The 19754-nt window shown below is 49.6% G+C and overlaps 9 protein-coding genes across 9 annotated transcripts; 3 read left to right on the top strand and 6 right to left on the bottom strand.

Annotated features, from left to right (window-relative positions):
- Window positions 1–900: 900 nt before the first annotated feature.
- Window positions 901–3366, top strand: pxa1 (putative peroxisomal ABC transporter (PXA1); the record flags this gene model as incomplete). Its single annotated transcript, XM_016748220.1, has 1 exon — window positions 901–3366. The coding sequence occupies one exon, from the start codon at window positions 901–903 to the stop codon at window positions 3364–3366; it is 2466 nt and encodes an 821-aa protein (XP_016595062.1).
- Window positions 3367–3783: 417 nt separating this feature from the next.
- On the top strand, window positions 3784–6170 carry PEX2_109530 (uncharacterized protein; the record flags this gene model as incomplete). Its single annotated transcript, XM_016748219.1, has 4 exons — window positions 3784–3958; window positions 4167–4243; window positions 4294–4474; window positions 4525–6170. 4 exons carry the CDS (start codon window positions 3784–3786, stop codon window positions 6168–6170), a joined length of 2079 nt encoding a protein of 692 aa, XP_016595061.1.
- Window positions 6171–6476: 306 nt separating this feature from the next.
- Window positions 6477–7438, bottom strand: PEX2_109520 (acetate uptake transporter family protein; the record flags this gene model as incomplete). Its single annotated transcript, XM_016748218.1, has 3 exons — window positions 6477–6800; window positions 6862–7036; window positions 7104–7438. The coding sequence occupies 3 exons, from the start codon at window positions 7436–7438 to the stop codon at window positions 6477–6479; spliced, it is 834 nt and encodes a 277-aa protein (XP_016595060.1).
- Window positions 7439–8252: 814 nt separating this feature from the next.
- On the bottom strand, window positions 8253–9454 carry PEX2_109510 (uncharacterized protein; the record flags this gene model as incomplete). Its single annotated transcript, XM_016748217.1, has 3 exons — window positions 8253–9109; window positions 9189–9341; window positions 9397–9454. The coding sequence occupies 3 exons, from the start codon at window positions 9452–9454 to the stop codon at window positions 8253–8255; spliced, it is 1068 nt and encodes a 355-aa protein (XP_016595059.1).
- A 220-nt stretch (window positions 9455–9674) lies between these two features.
- PEX2_109500 (uncharacterized protein) lies at window positions 9675–11694 on the bottom strand (the record flags this gene model as incomplete). The annotated part of the gene is made up of 5 exons (XM_016748216.1): window positions 9675–10438; window positions 10491–10916; window positions 10974–11138; window positions 11189–11384; window positions 11662–11694. 5 exons carry the CDS (start codon window positions 11692–11694, stop codon window positions 9675–9677), a joined length of 1584 nt encoding a protein of 527 aa, XP_016595058.1.
- Window positions 11695–11918: 224 nt separating this feature from the next.
- PEX2_109490 (Tim10/DDP family zinc finger protein) lies at window positions 11919–12327 on the top strand (the record flags this gene model as incomplete). The annotated part of the gene is made up of 2 exons (XM_016748215.1): window positions 11919–12016; window positions 12150–12327. The coding sequence occupies 2 exons, from the start codon at window positions 11919–11921 to the stop codon at window positions 12325–12327; spliced, it is 276 nt and encodes a 91-aa protein (XP_016595057.1).
- A 255-nt stretch (window positions 12328–12582) lies between these two features.
- On the bottom strand, window positions 12583–15111 carry PEX2_109480 (putative Sin3 complex subunit (Stb2); the record flags this gene model as incomplete). Its single annotated transcript, XM_016748214.1, has 1 exon — window positions 12583–15111. One exon carries the CDS (start codon window positions 15109–15111, stop codon window positions 12583–12585), a length of 2529 nt encoding a protein of 842 aa, XP_016595056.1.
- Window positions 15112–15797: 686 nt separating this feature from the next.
- On the bottom strand, window positions 15798–17022 carry PEX2_109470 (glutathione-independent formaldehyde dehydrogenase; the record flags this gene model as incomplete). Its single annotated transcript, XM_016748213.1, has 2 exons — window positions 15798–16570; window positions 16632–17022. The coding sequence occupies 2 exons, from the start codon at window positions 17020–17022 to the stop codon at window positions 15798–15800; spliced, it is 1164 nt and encodes a 387-aa protein (XP_016595055.1).
- Window positions 17023–18534: 1512 nt separating this feature from the next.
- Window positions 18535–19617, bottom strand: PEX2_109460 (alpha/beta hydrolase; the record flags this gene model as incomplete). The annotated part of the gene is made up of 1 exon (XM_016748212.1): window positions 18535–19617. The coding sequence occupies one exon, from the start codon at window positions 19615–19617 to the stop codon at window positions 18535–18537; it is 1083 nt and encodes a 360-aa protein (XP_016595054.1).
- Between the last annotated feature and the right edge of the window lie 137 nt (window positions 19618–19754).

The following is a 19754-nucleotide window of genomic DNA, read 5'->3' as shown; positions in this document are numbered from 1 at the left end:
TACAAGCCCTCAGCGGCTACGGTAAATGCCGACTTGCTATCACGCTGTTCAGAGTTGCACCCTGTACTCGGCCGATGCTATTTTCATCTTCAATGTGGGATTCTTATTTCTTCACTCTATACATCATACATACAATCTCACAACGCAGGGCCTGAGTAGAAACAAGCAGAATCTTTTTAAGATGATCCCGATCAGAGCCTGTGGGGTGATCTAATTGTGGATATCCAGTGTGATTGTTATGTACGGCCCCTTTTTTATGGCCACTTTTATCCTTTAATGGCCACTCATATGCCCAGTAGGAGGAGCTATGGCCTTCCAAACGTGATGGATTTCATTTGGTGCGACTCAAATTACATCCAGTTCAAAACCCAAGCCCGTAAGCTGCAAAATTCAACTTAGGCTATATTTGTCAATGTTAGTTCGAGTTCTCGAGGTTCACTCCGCTGGGTTGGAATGTTTCATATAGGGGAAGTTGAACATGACCATAACAAAGGATAGATATCAAAGAAAATAATATGGATTACTGGAGACTAGGGGTGGGATCCATAGACCTATCTCCAGGGTCAAAGTTCAAGATCGGAATTTCTCCATTTCTATTATTATCCAATCTGCCCATTTTCCAACACCCCAGTTCATCGGAAGGTGGAAGAGAAGGCTGGGCTGCAGAAAGAGTACAGTCAGCTTCCCCACGTGAGATGCTTCTCCGCATATCCGAGGTTCACATGCAATGATGCAAACCCCCCAAATATCCCCAAATATCCGTGTCAACTTCATTTTCTTGCCTTGACATGCATTCTCTATGGTTTGGAATACACTCAGAATTAATCTCATGGCCTTCGGTCGAGTCTAGGGACCACCCCTCAGTTACCTCGTGAATCGGAGGTCTTAGGCCATTTTAAGATGGCCGCTCAGTCAACCCTTCGGCGTCCGGAGGATCCCCTCCTGGCATTATATCGTCATTACTCCGACCTCATACGCTCCAAGTACCACCGAACATCCAAAACCACCCGCTTGATTGCAACGGTAGCCCTTCTATTCTCTATCATCACCTCGGGTTATGGCGGCTACAAGTGGTTCCGAGGGAGAGCCAAGGAGCGAGCCCAGGGTCGCCGTCTATTACGCCGGAACTCTGGTATCCGGGGTAAAGATGGATCCCGTACTATCTACGTTCCATACAAGGACTCCCTAACCTCCAAGGTCTTGATCCATCCCACCAAACCGACTACCTTTGACGCTCATCGACGATTATTCCTCAACCCCCCGGCATCGGCTCGCAGCAAAGATGATGGCTCAGCAAGCCAGATTCCTCCGCCTACAACGAAACCAGGTCTGAATTTGGCATTCCTGCATCAATTCTTAAGCTTGGGTAGTATCATGGTCCCAAGATGGGGGAGCAAAGAGACTGGACTGCTGATGAGCCACGGCTTTTTTCTCTTGATGAGAACATATCTTTCGCTGTTGATTGCACGGCTTGATGGTGAGATTGTGAGGGATCTAGTTGCTGGGAAAGGAAAGGCTTTCCTTTGGGGTATCCTCAAGTGGTGTGGGATTGGAACCCTTGCTTCGTATACCAATGCGATGATCAAATTCCTCCAATCAAAGGTGTCCATCGCTTTCCGCACTCGGTTGACCCGGTATATACACGACTTATACCTAACCGACAATAACAATTACTACAAGTTAATGAACTTGGATGGTGGAATCGGTCAAGGGCCCGACCAATTTATCACGCAGGATCTTACCCTGTTCTGCACGGCTGCCGCATCACTATACTCCTCAATGGGAAAGCCGATGGTAGATCTTTTCGTATTCAACTATCAACTGTACCGCTCACTCGGTCCCCTTGCCCTGAGCGGCATTTTGGCTGGGTACTTTAGCACAGCCGTGGTGCTCCGGAAACTGTCCCCGCCATTTGGAAAGCTCAAGGCAGTAGAGGGCAAAAAGGAAGGAGATTTCCGTGGCCTGCACTCCCGACTACTAGCTAATGCTGAAGAGATCTCATTCTATGGCGGAGCTGATACCGAGCGGGTGTTCCTAGTCAGAAGCTTCAAGGAACTGCAGCGATGGATGGAGGGCATTTACAGTCTCAAGATTCGCTACAACATGCTCGAAGATATGATCCTGAAGTACTCTTGGTCGGCATTTGGTTACTTGATAACCTCCCTGCCCATCTTCCTTCCCGCCTGGGGTGGCTCGGGTGGTGCAATGGAGTTGGCCGATGCACCCGCGGGAATGGGTCGCGAGCGTGGTCGCATGAAGGAGTTCATCACTAACAAGCGCCTCATGCTTTCGCTCGCCGATGCTGGAGGCCGCATGATGTACAGCATTAAGGATATCTCCGAACTCGCTGGTTACACCTCTCGCGTCTACGGCCTCATTGCCACTTTGCACCGTGTCCACGCCGATGCGTATTACACCCCACAAGGCTCACATCCCGAACTATACTCTCTTGCCGATTCCCAAGGCACCACCCACAACGGCTTCGATGGTGTCCGCTTAGAGCAGGTCCCGATCGTCGCACCATCCCTCCACCCAATGGGCGGCGACGAACTCATCGAGTCGCTCTCGTTCATCGTCCATTCGGGCGAGCATCTCCTTATTTCAGGTCCAAACGGCGTAGGCAAGTCTGCAATCCCCCGCATTGTGGCCGGGCTCTGGCCCGTATACCGCGGGCTAGTTAGTCGCCCTCGAGGCTTCGGTCTCGACGGAATCATGTTCCTCCCTCAGCGGCCGTATCTCAGCGTTGGCACTCTGCGCGACCAAGTTCTCTACCCTCACACAGAAGTCGACATGCGCGAAGCTGGCGAGACAGACGCAGCTCTGCAGAAGATCCTCGACGACGCCCATCTTGGTTATCTGCCACAGCGTGAAGGCGGATGGGACGCTCGCAAGGAGTGGAAAGACGTTTTGAGCGGTGGTGAGAAGCAGCGCATGGGCATGGCACGGCTCTTCTACCATGAGCCGCGGTATGCATTCATGGACGAAGGCACTTCGGCTGTTTCCTCAGACGTCGAGGGTTTACTGTACGATAATGCCAAGGAACGAGGTATCACACTCATCACAATTTCGACGCGGGCGTCATTGAAAAAGTACCACACCTATAACCTGACTCTTGGCCTGGGTTCCGAAGGCGAAGTCTGGGAGTTCGAGAGAATCGGTACTGAGAAGGAGAAACTTGGTGTTGAGAAAGAACTGCAAGAGCTGCGAGCGCGTCTGGATAAGGTGGATGAGTGGAAGCAACGCCGCGAGGAAATTGATCAGGAGCTTCAGAAAGTTTGGGCTAATAATGGTGAAGTTGCACCGCCGCCTTATCAGGAAGAAGAGCACTCTAGCTCTGAGGCTCTTGTTGAAATAACTGCGAATTGAATGTACACAGTCAGCATGGATAACTTTGAAGATCTCCAACCTTGAAATGTTAGAATGAAGTTTAACAAACCCATCTGCCTATGCACACTAGGTATATTTCTGAATCTAGACATGTTGTTGACTCAAACTAAAGCGGCATGAGATATTTCCCCTTTTCTCACCGCCCTGTTAAAGCGGCGGCATCTCTTATCGATAAGCTTCAACAAAGAAAGCCATCCATGGATGGGTCTCCATAGTAGCTCATCCTATCAACAACTCTCCCTCACTTGCATTCTCGTCCAAACTCTCAAATCGCTGTCTCTAGACAGCTTCTCGGGCTGCGTGCTTTTTTTAACTGTTTCCCTTAGTATTGCTGAGTCATAGCCCATTTACAATCCCATCTGCACTCCCTGGGCTTCCCGGGTGGGGAAGACAAATATGTCTTCTAGCGAGGATGATGACCCTAATGTGAATGTTATCCCTATGGAGAACTTTTCTAGCGATGGAGATATGAGTACCTGGCCTGGGGGTAACTACATTGAACGCCCTGATATTCGCTGGCGGCAGTTACTTGCTGAGAACTGGCTCAAAAGTATGGGCACTTACGAAGAAGGTGAGTTGACTACAGTTTCAGTTTCATGTTTTGTTTAGCATGCTGGCTTTTTTGCACTGCCTTATTTTACACGTTACATTCGTTGGGTGACTGCATCTGTCGCTTCATCCAACTGTCGTTTGCTGATCTGCTCCTTTTACTTCATGCTTGCTTTCTTCCGTGTTTCTACGCTTCATAACTCTACTCTCAGACTGACAGCATATATCAGGTGTCAGTCATATCATTGAAAAGCTACCAGAGGGATACTGTCTATTTCAGCGACCTCGTGGGACCGATCCCAGCTTAGTGAGACTTCCCAGTGTCCTATTTTGATTTATAACTAACAACATGTGAAGTTTGATCCCTTTCTCTTTGGCCATCCGAGCGGTCAATATTTCCAATCACAGAGAACTTTCTTCCCACATTTCCTGTCTCTTGTCAAGAACGAGCTAGACAAGTGTAAATGCAAGCCCTGTGAGAAGATGAAGAAAGGCCAGGGTACCGCAGTTCAGGGAACTAGGCGTTCCGTGCAGCCAGGTGAGTACTACCATGCCTCTATATTAGATCGTTTGTTAACACACATTGAGTCACCAACGAGCGTCGCCCCACCGATGCTGAGGGACCAGATTACTGGCGAATCCTGGTTATGAAGCTGAAGGATAAGGGGGAGTTGAATGAAGATATTGAGCAGCGGTTCAATCTCGACTGGGCATTGACCCACGAATGGCTTTCTGATTACTTCACGAAACTCGTTCTAGATCCGGGTTACGTCCCTCGTCGTGGTGAACTAGTTCTCTGGATATGGAAGGGTCTTGAGGACGGTTGCTTGATGCGAAACCCCAAGTCTGGCCTCGTCGAAATATTCGGCAACGACAACAAGTGGCATGGTGTGCCCAATTGGCGTGCCGGCGTGGTGACTCAAACCCCAGAGGATGAAGGTCATATGGTGAATATCATTGAAACCCCGGACAGCCCACGCGGGCTAAGTTACTCGGGATTCCGTGTGGAGACTCTCCCAGATCCCCTGGGGACCGACAAGTCTTACTCCGTCCAATACGCATATGTTCCATTGCGGAATATCAAACCTTTTAACACATGGCAAATCTACCTCGATGGCCAAGAGCGAGATGATATCCATCCATCGGTTGAGAACGCCATGACTGTTATGTCTTCCTGGAGCGTGGTTCACAAATTCCACATCATCGGCAAATGGCCCAATGCCAGGATCCACTGCAAAGGGATCTTTATTGGAGCCGAGCTCCTTGCGGTACACGACACCGTCCGTCTGAGACCACATGGATTCCATAACGACCAGCTCAAAGACGGAACAGTCGGCGAAGTGACAGACGTGATGGTCATTGAGAAAATATCACTCTGCCTTTCGGAGTGTGTCGATGACGACGAGGAGCAGCTAGCAAACCACTTCACAGCCCTGATCTCCGGTAAGATGTTCACCACCAATCCCAATCGCATTACCGAAGAAGGCCCATTTAAGAGTACAATCCCCGCACCAACCACCACCGAGACAGCAACCGATCCTATCCCACTCACCAGGGAAGAAGCAACCGCTACCTTCCGCCAGGTCGGAATGAGCGACTACGGTCCCTGGTACCGTATGGCCGACGGTAAACCCTGCAACGTCTCCCCCCACTGGATCGTTGGTCGTTGCTACGAACCGCTCGCAGCAGAGCTCATGTTCGGCACCCACACCCTGGGTTACGATGTATCCGGCGTGATGGAAGGTCGTCAGTACTCATCACAAGTCGATGTGCGCATGCCCGAAGGCCACACGTGGTTCTGGGGCGACTGCCGCGTGGAAACACTCGGACTGACAGAGATCAACGGTGTCGAATGTGGTCTTACGGCAGCACAGCGCCAAGACCCGCGCAAGTGGCAGGCGATTATCAAAATGTCGCACGGCGAAGTCAGTCACGCTCTCCGAAAACAGGCTCAGATCCCTTCTTCTGGTGGTCGACCCTTCAAACCTTCTTCTTCGTCTGCTCCAAAGGGTACCGGCTCACGACCGAAGACTGGTCTTGCGCACGTTGCGCAGACTAGTAAGCTGGTTAGCTCTGCTATTGGCAGTGCGCCGGAGACTGAAGATGACTCCTTTGAGGATCAATTTGAGGATACCAATGAATTGGCTGATGATCCAGTGTCTGGTGGCATTTCTAGGCTGGGCCTTCAGGGTGATCGTTCTTCTGGGGAGGATAGTGATTATCCTTTTGTGTAGATTGATTCGATCCGATGTGCCCATTTGTTTTCGCTCCTTTTAGCGGCATGTTCAAGATACCCATGGGCGTTATGGAGGGATGGTTCTATCTTAGCCAAATGAAATTATGTACGAATTGTTTGACGTTCGAATAGTCACAGTGTAGTAATTCGGTGTATGATTATGGATTATTTTCACACCTAAGTAATCTTGTAGAGCAGACTCGACGTCAAGGTCTAGAAGTATGTCTCCAACACTGTATACTAAAAGAGAAAGAGAGAATGGGTGGTATCGGTTCCATAGCTATTATTATTCCATATAGATGCCTCAAACCTCACTCTGTCCAGCTGAATTCCGTCTAGCGGACCTCTTCTTTTCAGACCAAGGGAAATGAACAACAGGAGGCACAAAGAAGCTGTTACTATCATCAGCAATACCAGCAAAGGCATTATACCAAGCCAAGAAAGCACCAAGCAGAGCAAATAGTCCACCAGCCTTTATCAATTTTTCATTTGGCACCCCATCCGCATTGAAAAGGTATCCAAGGGAGAGCAAGAGAAGAGCGAGATCGACGAAGAAAAAGAGGGAGAAGAATGCGACGGTGGATTTCAGCGTAAGCATCGTGATCAGCGTAGTGAAGATGAACCATCCCTAAAGGAAACAAGTTAGATTTCTTTTCCCTTCTTTTTTCCCAGAATAACAAATAACATACGAAGAGATACAATGCAAGCGAATTGTAAAACATAGCATGAGACCCATGATCCGCCTCTTCAAGTGCCCCTATGATATTAAACCCACCGGGGATGAAAGTTATAGCCAGTGAGATCCAGAAACCACCGTAGGATGAGAGCACAGTCGCACCGAAGGTATTGCCGATAGCCATTTCCCTGACCTGGTTAGTAAAAGCCTTGTATACTCCACTTCCACAACATGTAACAAGTCTAGGCAACATACCACATGCCAGCCAATAGCTGCACAAACCCACCATAAGCCAACGCAGGCCCAACGATGATATTAGGCGCAGCAATACCCCTGACATTCATATTGAGACATCCCAATACAAAGGTGGTGAGGGCGAATGCACAGAGGCCTAGTGGTGCTGGGTTGGCGAGCTTGCGGTCCTTGGGAACGCGGTATAGACCTGGTTGGAGATCACCGCCGAAGGCAGGGTAGCGGCTTGAGGCTGTGTTGACGTGGGCTAGGGGGCCGAAGTGGCCTGTTTTGTAGTCGTCGTTTGAGGAGGAAGAGTTATTTGTGTCTTTGACACTGATTCCTTCTTCGTGGGACATTGTGGGTAGATGTATAGAAGAGGGAAAGGGTGGTACATGTAGTTCGAGAGAAGGGAGAAGTATGGCTAGGAAGATATTGCAATAATTTTGGACAAGTCTGACAGGAAGTAGTTGGATCGAATTGCGAATTCGTGCTGCTTTATATACTGCGTAGACAGTCGTGGGTACCATGTCACCACTTAGGCACGATGGCCATGATGACCGCCATGATCACCATAGAACCAAAGTTCTGGGGAAGATCAGCAATAGTGCGGGGGAGGCCAGCCAAAAAACGAGTCTGAGGAAAGTGAGAATAATGTTAGCATTGCTGGCATCTGGGCATCACAGTACTCCGTAGTGGGGACGATATACAGTTCCGTCCGTCCGTAGATGGATAGATGATCACATTGCGAGTACACAGTAGTGATAGATCGAGTGAAGATCAACATGCAGATCTCATTCCACGCTTAAAATTATGGGGAAATGCGGAGATCTCCAGGTGATAGATTTTGGATCTGCCTATAACAGGTTTAACCAGGGGGGACAGTGTGGGATGTCGGTTCACCTCTCGGCATCTTAGGGACAGGGTATAGTGCAACTACTTGACTGCAGGACTTGGAAACTCTGTCAGTGCCGAGATTCATGTGCCGAGATGGGCATTGGGTTTGGAAGTGCGTCACTCACTTCCCTGGATTCATCAGGGTTGAATTCGCCCCCCGGGGAAATCTCTAGGGTTCTGGTTGGCCATTCCACTCTAGTCACTACCACAGCCTTAAAGATGGACAGTGTGAATTAACCTCATTCCAATAAAAGCTCATACTAAAACTCAATATATTTAATAATTCTTCTGCACAACACCCCTTGCAAACTCCGCAAAACTCAATCCGGGCTGAACTTCCTCTGCAAGATTCGGCTGCGTAAACACAGCAAGAGTATTCCTCGCAATCTTCTGTCCAGGACTAGCCTTAGCGCCCTTTACAAAATGTGGCACGGCCATAAACTTGCCGCGTGTGATTAGCTGCAAGGCCTCGCCAGTCTGGAAAGCGAGACAATCCTTAGGAATATTCACTTTCACGATTTCATCAGTGCGCGAGCGGATGTACAATCCAGCCGAAGGGTCAGGGGAACGGGGAAGTTCAGGGAGAGTGGCAGATGCAGACCCCGAAGACGGATAGAGGGTTGGAGGGGAAGCTGCTTCGTCGAGGAACATGGCCGATGTCAAACCGGTCAGACAGCCGTGGTCGAGGTGCGTGGCGCACCAGTCGTCGTCACTGGCATCAGCCTCTTCTTCCTGATTACCAGGGAAATAATGTAGCAGTCGGGCCTTGGTCGTCAAGCTGGTTGTCACGACATGGTGCAGATATCCAGGCTTGTAGCCTTCGATGTTGGCTTCTGCATACCGATCACATGCCTTGGCGACGAGAGCCGCGGTATCGATGATCAACCCACATAATGACTCCACGCTGCCCCTGAATTCGGGTAATTTGGTTGGTGAAGGCCAGATGTTTGGCGCGGTATACTGGGGTAGATCGGGGAAGTCATCTGCGGGGGCACTGTCTAGAGATGCATCCTGATAGAAGGCGCAGTTCACGTAGTACGAGCCCTTGAGCGTATCGAAATGGCCTGATTTCAGGGTTTCTTTACCGCAGGACCAGCCGACCAAGTATTTGGATTCTGGGCTGGTGAGGGAGTCTATACGGAGGTTAGTTTGATTTTGCTGCCGGTTGGAGTCGGGGTAGTGTTGGGGGCTCTGTGGGGTTTGGAAACTTACCCAGTTCAGGTTCAGGGAGAGCCGCCAGATACGAGGCATTGGAGAGAACCTTTGTGCGCAGGTCGGTAAAGGTCGAGGGTAGGTCTTTGACGACGATGATGCCCAGAGAGGACGGTCCAAAGGCTTTGGTTAGAGTGTCGAAAGATACAGTTCCTGCATGGGTTAGCATCTACTCTTTTTATTTCGTTCTTCTAAACACCCAACTTACCATCTACAAGTTCCTGCAGACTGACAGTAACAGCCTCGGCCACCGTGTTGGTCTCCATGATGTTGTAAAAATTCAAAATCAACTTCCCCGCTTCCAAGAATTTACTTGCCCGCTATCTCTCCAATATATAAAAGGGTTACTCTTCGCCTATCTGCACTAACTTTGACACGATGTTACTTGACGCAGGGATATAAATATCATATCCAATAAGAGTCGAGAATTTCATATCGTCCCATTCTTGGTATATCGTACATTCACATATATTATTACAAAAATCTTCACTCGCTACTCGACTGTCCATGCCGTCTAGTCACAGCCCTTAGATTACCAAATGGCAACACATCAGTAATCCGCTTAGCCCCCGTGAACAGCATACAGAGACGATCAACGCCACAACCCCATCCACCAGTAGAAGGCAAACCCCACTCCAGGGCTTCGAGGTAGCTCTCGTCTACCTCACCGGGTTCACCAGCAGCCTTGCCAAACCGCAGCTGGTCCTCGAATTTACGGCGCTGCTCAAACGGCGAGTTCTCCTCCTCGTATGTATTCACCACTTCTTTACCTTCGATGAACAGTTCGCCGCGCGCGGCGACGCGCTGCTTGGTAATTGGATGGACGAAGGATTTAGAGAGTGGGGAGAGGCATTCCGGTGGGTTTATGATGAAGGTTGGGTCTATGCATCTTGATTCGACGTAGATGCTGCATAGTTCGTCGAGAAGGCGGGGGAGGTTTGGGTTCGTTGGGAGAGGGAGGGAGAGTTCGGTGAAGATGGCGTGGACTTTATCTAGGGCGTCGGGGGATTCGAGGTCGGGTAGTTTGTGGCCGGTGGCCTCTTCGATGCCGATAATGAAGTCTATGCGGCGGAATGGTGCCGTGAAGTTGGCTGTGGTGGGATTGAGAGTGCCTGTTGTGTTTAAGGCGCGGATGTGGGCTGCCATGCCGGAGAGGAGGTCTTCGGTCATGGTCATTAGGTTCTCGAGGTTGGCATATGCCTGGTAGAATTCACAGGTGGTGAATTCTGCGTTGTGGGTTTTGTCCAGTCCTATAGTTCATCAGCTTTGCTAGACAGGTATTTCTTATCTAAATCAACATACCCTCATTGCGGAACGAAGGTCCAATTTCAAAAATCTTCTCGAAGCCGCCAACCACCAACCGCTTGAGCCACAGCTCCGGTGCGATTCTCAGCGACAGCTGGCGGTCTGGGAACTCAGTCGCGGAGGTATAGAAAGGACGAGCAATTGCTCCGCCTGCCACAGCCCCGATGATCGGGGTGCTGACCTCCATGAAGGAGCGGTCGATAAAGAACTGGCGTAGATATTGTACGAGCGCCGCGCGGGCTCGAATGATATCGGCCGTCGCGGGGTTGGCTAGGAACTGGACATGGCGAGGGTAAGGGGAGGTCTCATGTTCGACATCATGAACGGGGACATCATGCAGACAGGGCGAGAGCAGCTGCGGCAACTCGCTCACGTCGATAGTGAGCTCGCCTCGTCCAGTGCGGTGCGGTCTACCAGTTACAGCTAGAACAGCATTTAGCGGGCGACACTCGAGTCAAGCCGGATGGACACGAGACATACAGAATGCGTCACCGCGACGCAGAAGACGATAGAACTTCTTGAAGTCCTCGGGAGAGACACTGTCCAGACGACGCTTGTTGCACATCACCTGGACTTTATGGCCGTCTTGCACGATATCGAAGAAGATCAATTTGCTTCCGGCGAGTCTATAGGTACGGATTCTTCCTACTATTCTAAGTACATGGGCATTGTAAAGGCCAGAAAGCAGAACCTACCAGAGACGATGACTGTGTCTTCTACTGAATCATTGTCGGCGAGCTCGGCGTAGCGAGAGCGAAACTCAGCGCAGCTCACTGTGCGTGAGTCCACCGCCAGGCGAGGGTATGGGTCTGCGCAGGCATCTCTGATCTGCTGTACGCGATCCTGCAAAGCCTTCCCTGGTGATGCTGCAGAGCTATTCTCTCGAATTGGCTGTATGGTTAGTCGTGATGTAAAAGGAGTCTGAATGCGTGATGGTCTAGCGAGTCGCAGTCCTGCACTGAAAATTTTGGGTTAGCAATGTTCGAGAAAATTGACACAATTGATCCAAAATTAAGCAATAAGCTTTGTCAGATAAAATCCAGTACGTTCAGTGCCCAAAAGGACATCACTGTAGCGGTTCTAATGCGGGGATAAATCATCATATAAGGGGAGATGGGAGATGGTGGGAAATGAGAGTAAAACAGTAAACAGTAAATGCAAATCTTACCTTTTTTGCAGGCCAAAGCCAGATAAAGCCCATCTAGGGCGAATTGAAAGCATAGCAAATGCCAATGGCTCTCACATTGTTGAGAGAAGAAGAGAAGAAGAAGAAGAAAAGAAAAAGAAACGGCAGAACCGAGTTTTTCCACGCGGGTGGCCCAAGCTTCTCCGACCTCCCGTGCTCCGAATACGTTGGACTCTCTGGTGCTCTACTCCACATATCTAGCCTCTCATTACCATCTACATTCCATCTATTCATACATCATGTCTTTCCTCTTCGGCGGTGCCCCCAAGATGTCCTCGGCAGAGAAGATCGCTGCCGCCGAGACAGAAGTTGAGATGATCTCAGACATGTTCAACCGGTAAGTTGAAGCTCTACGGAACACCCAAGCGCTGTATCTGGATTCAGAAGCCAGAAGACTGCAGATACCTATTGCAATCCATCTTCGAACTATCTATATCCCGAAATCTTTCTAACTTGTTCCGCGATCATAGCTTGACCGAGTCCTGCACCAAGAAGTGTATCCCCGCCGATTACCGCGAAGGCGACCTCAACAAGGGCGAGTCCGTCTGCCTCGACCGATGCGTGTCCAAGTTCTTCGATGTCAACATCAAGGTCAGCGAGAAGATGCAGGGCGAGGCCAATGCCAACAAGGGCGGCATGGGCTTCTAAATGTGTTGACAACGAAATTTCTTGGGAAGGAGCTCTGGTAGCCTTGAAGCTAGAGAGCTTGGTGGTCTTTGTTTCTGTGTAAGGCTATTTGACTGGTTCGGCCTACTGAAACTGGGGCTTGTTTTGAATGATGGTTCACGTTTATACCATCACGGATGGGAGGCACGATCGCCAGTCTATCTCTGACTATGTACAATATGGTGGATAAGGGAAAAACAGAGAATGAAAAAAGAAAATATGATACAAGTGTCGTCTTTAGGTCGAGAAGCCCATGGATCGCGCTATCCATGCGGTCCAGGAAGTGTCGTGCTCTTCCTCGCCTTGGATCAGTGCTTTGATTCTCGTCTCGACATTCACAATGTGACGATCAAAGTCGCTCAGGCCGGCTTCCATATCCTCGACTTTTGATTCGAGGACGTGTAGTTCGTAGTCCAGTTTGGCGCCCAGCAACTCAACGCGTTTCACGCCATCGGCGAGGTGGTGGCTCTCATCTATGAGGATGTCACTGGATCGTTCGCGCAGTCTCTGGTAGTCGCCAAAGCGTTCCAGGTACACTGAGTTAAGTTCTTCGTGTCGCTCATATAGGAGTTGGTTGAGACCGTCCACAGATTCCACTTGTCGCTCAACCCAAGGCACGGTATGCTTGCTTAGGTCTTGAATCCGCGAGCTAAAGGTACGCCCTTCTGAGGCAAGCATGTCTTCTTGAACGATAGCCTCATCCAGATTATCGGTTTCTTTGACGGTTGGTTTCCCGCCCAACGGCTCCCATTTGAATACCACTTCTTCAACTATGCTGAACGACAGGTGTCGTGTGCAGAAGTTGTCTCGTCGTTCAATCTCACTTTCAAGGCTTTTGAATTCTTCGTAACTTTGCGGCCGCCGTAGGGCCATGACAGCTGTCCCACTGATCGATCCGTCCCGGTCACGTTCGCGATCCGTTGATGCTGCCGTCGACCGAGACATAACGCGTTCCATGTCGGAATCTTCTTCCATGATTGGAGACTGCTGTGTCATGGGCCAGTCTTGAGCTTGTATTTCTGGCTCATCTTCTGGTACAGGTTCGATATGGATTTCGGGGGCTTTTCTCTCAGGGTCGGGAATTGGCGACAGCTGAGGCATCTCCTCCTTCTCCTCAATAAGCTTTTCAATATCATTTGATACATTTCTTTCTGACCGGAACCCAGAGTCAGTTCGCGTTTTTGTTGACGGTGCCTCGTTATCACTGTCGATGGACGGATGGTATGCAAGATCGTGTGTCAACTCGGAGCTGTCTCGTGAAGAATGATGGTGGTGACGAAGGCCCTGCAGTCCGACTGCATCTTTAAAGCGTCCTAACCCTGCTCGAGCGTCTGAAACTCGTCCGCTGACGCCCTTCTTTCGGTAATCTTTTTCTTCAACAGTAGGCTCTGGCATTTTCCAAGAACGATCCGGTCCCGAGTTTACTCGCTCGGCATACATATCCTCTGTTGAATACTTCTTGCGACTGGTCCAGAGATAACCGCCTTGTTCATCGGTGGTAAACATCATATCCGATCCAGTCCCGCGAGTGAACCCGTCTTCGACACCACTCTTGCGCGGTTTACCAAGCCACAGCCACTTTGCTCTCTCGCCATTGCAGCACTGTACGAAGGTGTCGAGATCCAGTGTTTCGATATCGGCAATGCCACCTTTGTCGCGCCCGCGCACCATTCCCATAACCATCTCACCACCCTGTCCACTGAGCTCGGCCATGGTTGACTTCACTGCATCGGTCCAGCCTTCTGCATTGGCAGCCTTGGCCGTCACGCGGTGTAAACGGTCCAATGTAAGTCGATCCAGTCTTCGCGATCGCCTCATTTTTTGAGATTTTTGGAATCCACCGATTCCTCTTTTTAGATTGGGGAAGTCGAATGCGTCTTTCCCCACGGGGGCGCCATAGGTGTGCAGTCGATTTCGAGCCCCGAGCAATGTGCCCAGCAACGCAGCCACGCTGGTGGGTCCTAAACTGCTGTCACTTGGCTCGATGTTGTACAGGTCTGTCCCGATATCTGTCCACCAATCGCTAACAGCTGCCTCGGTCACATCACAAAGTAGCCCGTCCACATATTCCGGGGCTAGCTTGTCAAACACCATCAAGGCAATCTGGCATTGTCGGACTAATTCCATGACCGCATTGTATAAAGGAACTCTGTCGCTCGTCCGGTACAGCTGATGAAACTTGGCTTCGGTCGCTGCTGAGGGAGGCTGAAGTTTCAAGCCCGCGCGGCCTGCGCACCCGAGTCTTTTTAAGTTTTCATTCACCATGAAGTCCTCCCGATGTTTCTTGATATCGCCATTGGGTACTGGAATGAGACTCAGAGCAGAAGGAAATGAGGCCAGATCCGTAACCATGACCGTCCCTAGTGGTGTTTCCTTCCTTCTAGCGTGACATTGCTTCATAGCGTCGAAGTACATCCGTAAGCGAGGCGACCATGTAGCCTCATTGGTCGGAACACTCAATACTCCCACAATCACTGTATGCGAAGGGTCACCAGTATAGGTCGAGATGATGAATGTCGGATGCACGCGAGAGCAGGCCCATTGCTCAACGACATAAATTTCATAGCCTTGTAGTGTTACACGTCGCTGGAGCACATCGGTCGAGGTGTCTTCTTCGAGGTATCGGAGGGCAACCGCGTCGGTGAACACAATTCGCTGGTGGCCTTGCGGTGAAGGACGTTCGCCTCCAGTTGCGTGGGAGGCGGCCTCTGATGGCATAGAGTCGGTGCGATCAACCGAAGGAACACTGGGGGCGTTGGCCTGCATGGTGGGTAGTCTTCTATCCAGACTTATTTGCTAAGGGACAAAAGTGAAAAGAACGCCGATCATTCAACCCTAAAGCAGGTCACCTCTCCTAAGCTCAAGGTGCGAAGGGAGCGCCGACCTTCCTTCGATCCTCCTGCACTCTTGGTCAGGTAGAAACAATTGTGACATATCCAGGCAACGGGGTTTGAGGCATATTATGAGCCTAAGAAACAGGAGAAAGGCCAATATAATATCGGCGGATGCCTTGAAAACCACATAAACCCCCCGAAGGTGCAGACCCTGGCGACGTCATTCCCGTACCTTACGGCGCACGGGTCATGTGACCTTGAATGCCTCTTGTTGCAGCCTCAGGCATCAACGTTTTGTATAGATGTGATACTCAGAACACGGTCTACATTTTAATTCCCTCTCCGCTGGTAAAATCTTGATATATATATTTATACCTAACTTTTAGGCAAGCTAGATGGCTTTCCCTTTCCATTTTAGTGCTCACCCCTTGCCGCTTTTTGATCACTGAGATCTGAGTATCATATGATAATTGAACTCACCCCCGAGCCCTGAAGTCACTGTGCGTGACCGGGGTAAAGTTCGAAGAGGCTGAAAAGTTGGAGAGCAGCCAATTCAGCAGCTGGCGAAAATTCAATGCCTCAATTCTGAACACTGTCCACCCATCATGCACTTCTATCCTAGGAGAATTTTATCATGATTTTCGTCTCCAGGTGAGCAGAAAATCGTTGATATGCCTTTGGTACCTCTTCGATGTCGATGGTGCTCGAGAAAACGAAGCCCGGGTTAGCTATGCCACTTTTCACAAGTTCCAGCAGTGGCTCAACAAATAATTTGCTGTCCACTGCACCGCCACGAATGGTCATGTTCTTTTGCCAGAAGAGAGTCATGGGAAATTTCATATATGGTGAGATGGTGTCTCCTCGTTGAACTCCCTTGGAATTCGGTTCAGCAAAGTGTACACCAATGACCGCTAAACCACCACCCACGCTAACGCACTTCGTCGCCTGTGTGATAACGAAGGCCTGATCGGGCTCCAATTTCTCGTTGACGCATTCCTCCCCAACACAATCTACAGTGCGCTGAACGCCACCCGGCTCCCGAGCCAGAATCTGCGCTGACGGTTCACCCTTCGTGAAGTTGATCGGAATGGCTCCAATGGAAGCTGCGAGTTCGAGCCGGTCTTCAACAGAGTCAATGGAATACACACGAGAGGCCCCACGGAGAATTGCCGAATATGCAGCAAGTAGTCCGACTGGGCCTGCTCCAAAAATGGCGATTTTATCCCCAGCCTCGAAGCCCGACCAAGTGACCCCCGTCCAGGCAGTAGGAAAGATATCTGAAAGAACAACCAGATCCTTATCCTCGATCTCATCAAACTCCCTACCGAGAATGATTAAGGATTTGTCTGCAAGTGGGACACGGACATATTCGGCTGTTGAGAATGGCGTGGCTAGTTAGACACAGGTCTTGTTGCAAGAATAAAAACTTGACTCTGCAGCGCTTAATCGTACCTTGACAGCCTCCCAAATTGCCAAATTCCGGTCCTTCTCCATATAATGCAACTGCAGGGCGAATTGCTGGTTCTAAATCCAGCCCAGCGCCGTCAGGAATGTCAGGGATAATGACCCGATCCCCAACGTTCACGGAATCGACATCTGCTCCGACTTTCTCGACGATACCCATCGCCTCATGTCCAATAGGATAAGGAACCTGGTCGCTGCCAAAGACACCGTGGTAGTTGTGCAGGTCGCTGCCGCAGATAGCTGCTGAAGTGACCCGAACTACGGCATCCGTTTGCCTGATGACATTTGCCTTCCGAACATCGCGGACATGAACCTTGAGCGGATGACCATCGAAAACGACTGATCGCATAGTTCTGCTATTGCTATACGTCTCTGCCATGGTGTGTAAAGATGTATAATGCTATTGAAGCGTTGAAAATGTGGGATTCTTCTCTGAGTGGTTCTTGTAAAACTGGGAGAAATTTGCTGTTGGATTCGTATTAGCTAAGATGCATCCTTGACCTTGTCAGAGTGACTGGTCATTATATAGCAACTGTGATAAGTGCACCCATGCACCCGTGTAGCTGAGTACAAGTTCCACGTATAAACAGGACCTGACGTCACATTTTAGGTATCTACGTCTCATACCACGTCAGTCCCAGGCTTATGGAAGATGAAACGGTTATGTTCAGAGAATCCACATGCTAAGTCTGATGTAAGATGAGAAAGCCAAAGCTGGATTCTATGTATTCCGGGCTCTTGAAACAATTTATTCAAGATCTCCGTCGCAACTCAATTGGATTACCAAACTCCTTCAGAGCAACTAGCTCACGTTACCATGAATAACATATCCCTCGTTGGGCGCTTAGCCTTCTTTCGGTTGTTCGAACCATGGGCACATTGGAATTGCTCATGCCAAAATCATCTGTCATGAACTCCACATCTGTGTCGCTGCATTAACTGTCGTCGCAAGTCCCTTTATCCACCCAGTGACAATTCTAGACTTAAACTTGGTCAACAAATAGGGAAATAACGCCCGCCCTCTGGCAGCCAACTAATATATCTTTGCCTTAATCTGAACACTTCGGAAGTTCTGTTGTATTCAGACGGGCAACTCCGTTTATTGACGCCCCATCCATTGGTTATGTCGGAAGTCTTACCGACGTAACATGCATCAATGAGACTCGAATTATGTGCCGGCTGAACAACAGGCAGCCTAGAAGCCGGGTTTGTAGCAGTGTGTAGTCACATGGCGGGAGTGGCAAAATGATACTTCACCAGCGTTACATTAACCATGGTACAAACAGCTAGTATCGCTGCTTCTCCAAGTACATGTTTCCGGCATAGAATCCACGGGACAGAAAATCATGCGAGGCTCCAAGCCATGGCAGTTATCTTAGGAAAATTTAGGATCCACGAACAGGGCGAGTTGATCCCCGGCGGCGCATGTGGGAACCATCGGACAATCGGTCTCGGCCCATTTTCACGCCAGCCCAATTCAGCATACTCCTTTATGTCAATCAAATTTGTTTGTGCTACAAGAAACTAGCATGAAACAATCCTTTGGGTCATGAAGCTAAGGGCCACACACCAGGAACAGTACTTCCAACAGGGTTATCACGGTCACAAACTCCATTAAGATCATAGCTCATCAGATTCACCCTACTTTCTATCAGCCTCGAAGCATTGGATAAATGTAACAATCAGGACCTAATAACCCATTTACGGCGACCTTGTATATAATTGTTTCTTCTGTGGTTATTCGAAGGCGTGATATCATATAACAGAAACCTAGGTCTACAACAATGTAGGGTATAGATCAATGAATATGCATAACTCTAACCAAAAATGACTCGAACAAGAATTTAACTGGACATTTTTCAATACCCTGTGTGCACCTTGGTGTTCGACATCATGACAACCATTTCTCCAGAGTAGCTCTCAAATCCCCCCAAAATGCCTTTGTCGCTTGTAACTCCCAAAAGTGCCCAAAATTATGCGGGACACCCTTATAGACATGAAGCGTAACGGGTACATTTCCCTCTTCTAGCTTCCTAGCATACGCGATCCCCTCATCTCGTAATGGATCTTGTCCTGCCACAAAGATCAAATGCCGTGGAAGACTTTCTATATCCCCAAGTAACGGAGACGCTTTAATATTCAAGCCCGAGGCGGGATCCGGATGAATCAGATTCCAAACGGCGAGTAACCCACTTGAGCCCATAAAGATATCCATACACTGGGTATACGAGCGAAGGGACTCTTTAGAGGGACCGTACTCGACCGGGAAATGACGAGGGTCGCAGAGCATAGGAGCGTTAAGGATAACACCGTTGATAGGGATACCTTTGTCACGACAGATCTGAGAGAGAGCGGCACTAATCCCTGCTCCAGAGGAGGAACCGGCTAGGATAAGTCGACTGAGATCGGCATTGATGTTTGCGCTTTGACTGAGGTTTGTGTTTAAACCAAGAAGCCTCTCTGGGGAATCGACCAGGGCATCTAGTACATCCTCAGAATCCTCAATCCAGATGGGGAAGCGGTTCTCCGGAGCCAGACGGTATTCCACACTAACAATCACGAGGTCGAACTGCTTATACAAAGGGTATAAGAGCCACAATTCCTCCGAGATATGACTGCCTTGAACCCAGCCCCCACCATGCGTCACAAAGAGGACCGGTAGAGAAAACTTATCATTTCCCTTTCCCCTAGCGTGGAGACGGTCGGATAGTGGAAAAGACACTTTCACGTTGATATTGGCACCATCGCGGGCTCGGACTATAGTTGACTTTGTAGTATAGCCGACCTCTTCTATAGGGTGTTTTTCGGCCCATTTGGTGTCATTTGTCGCCTCGTATTCTCTAATGGAAGCGAAATCAAGTTGGGTGAAGTCGATTGGGGCCGACGGTGGAGTGGTCGAGGGAAGCGGAATATCATTTTTAGTGGCGAATGCTTCCCAGTCTGGGTCGCTGGTGAAGTAGTCTGGAGTCGACATAATGAATTCTAGTTGAATTGGATATCTCGGGGGAAGGACAATTCCTTATGATAAAATAGCATTTTCGAAGGAATCTAGGCTCCTCCGTATTTCTACAAAGAAATCGCTCAAGGTAGAAAAAAGGATATTAAGTAAAA

This window comes from Penicillium expansum (genome assembly GCF_000769745.1).
Source record: "Penicillium expansum strain MD-8 chromosome Unknown contig377, whole genome shotgun sequence".
NCBI classification, from domain to species: Eukaryota; Fungi; Ascomycota; class Eurotiomycetes; order Eurotiales; family Aspergillaceae; genus Penicillium; species Penicillium expansum.
The sequence above is the reverse complement of the archived record's forward strand: the minus strand, read 5'-3'. Positions and strand labels throughout refer to the sequence as shown.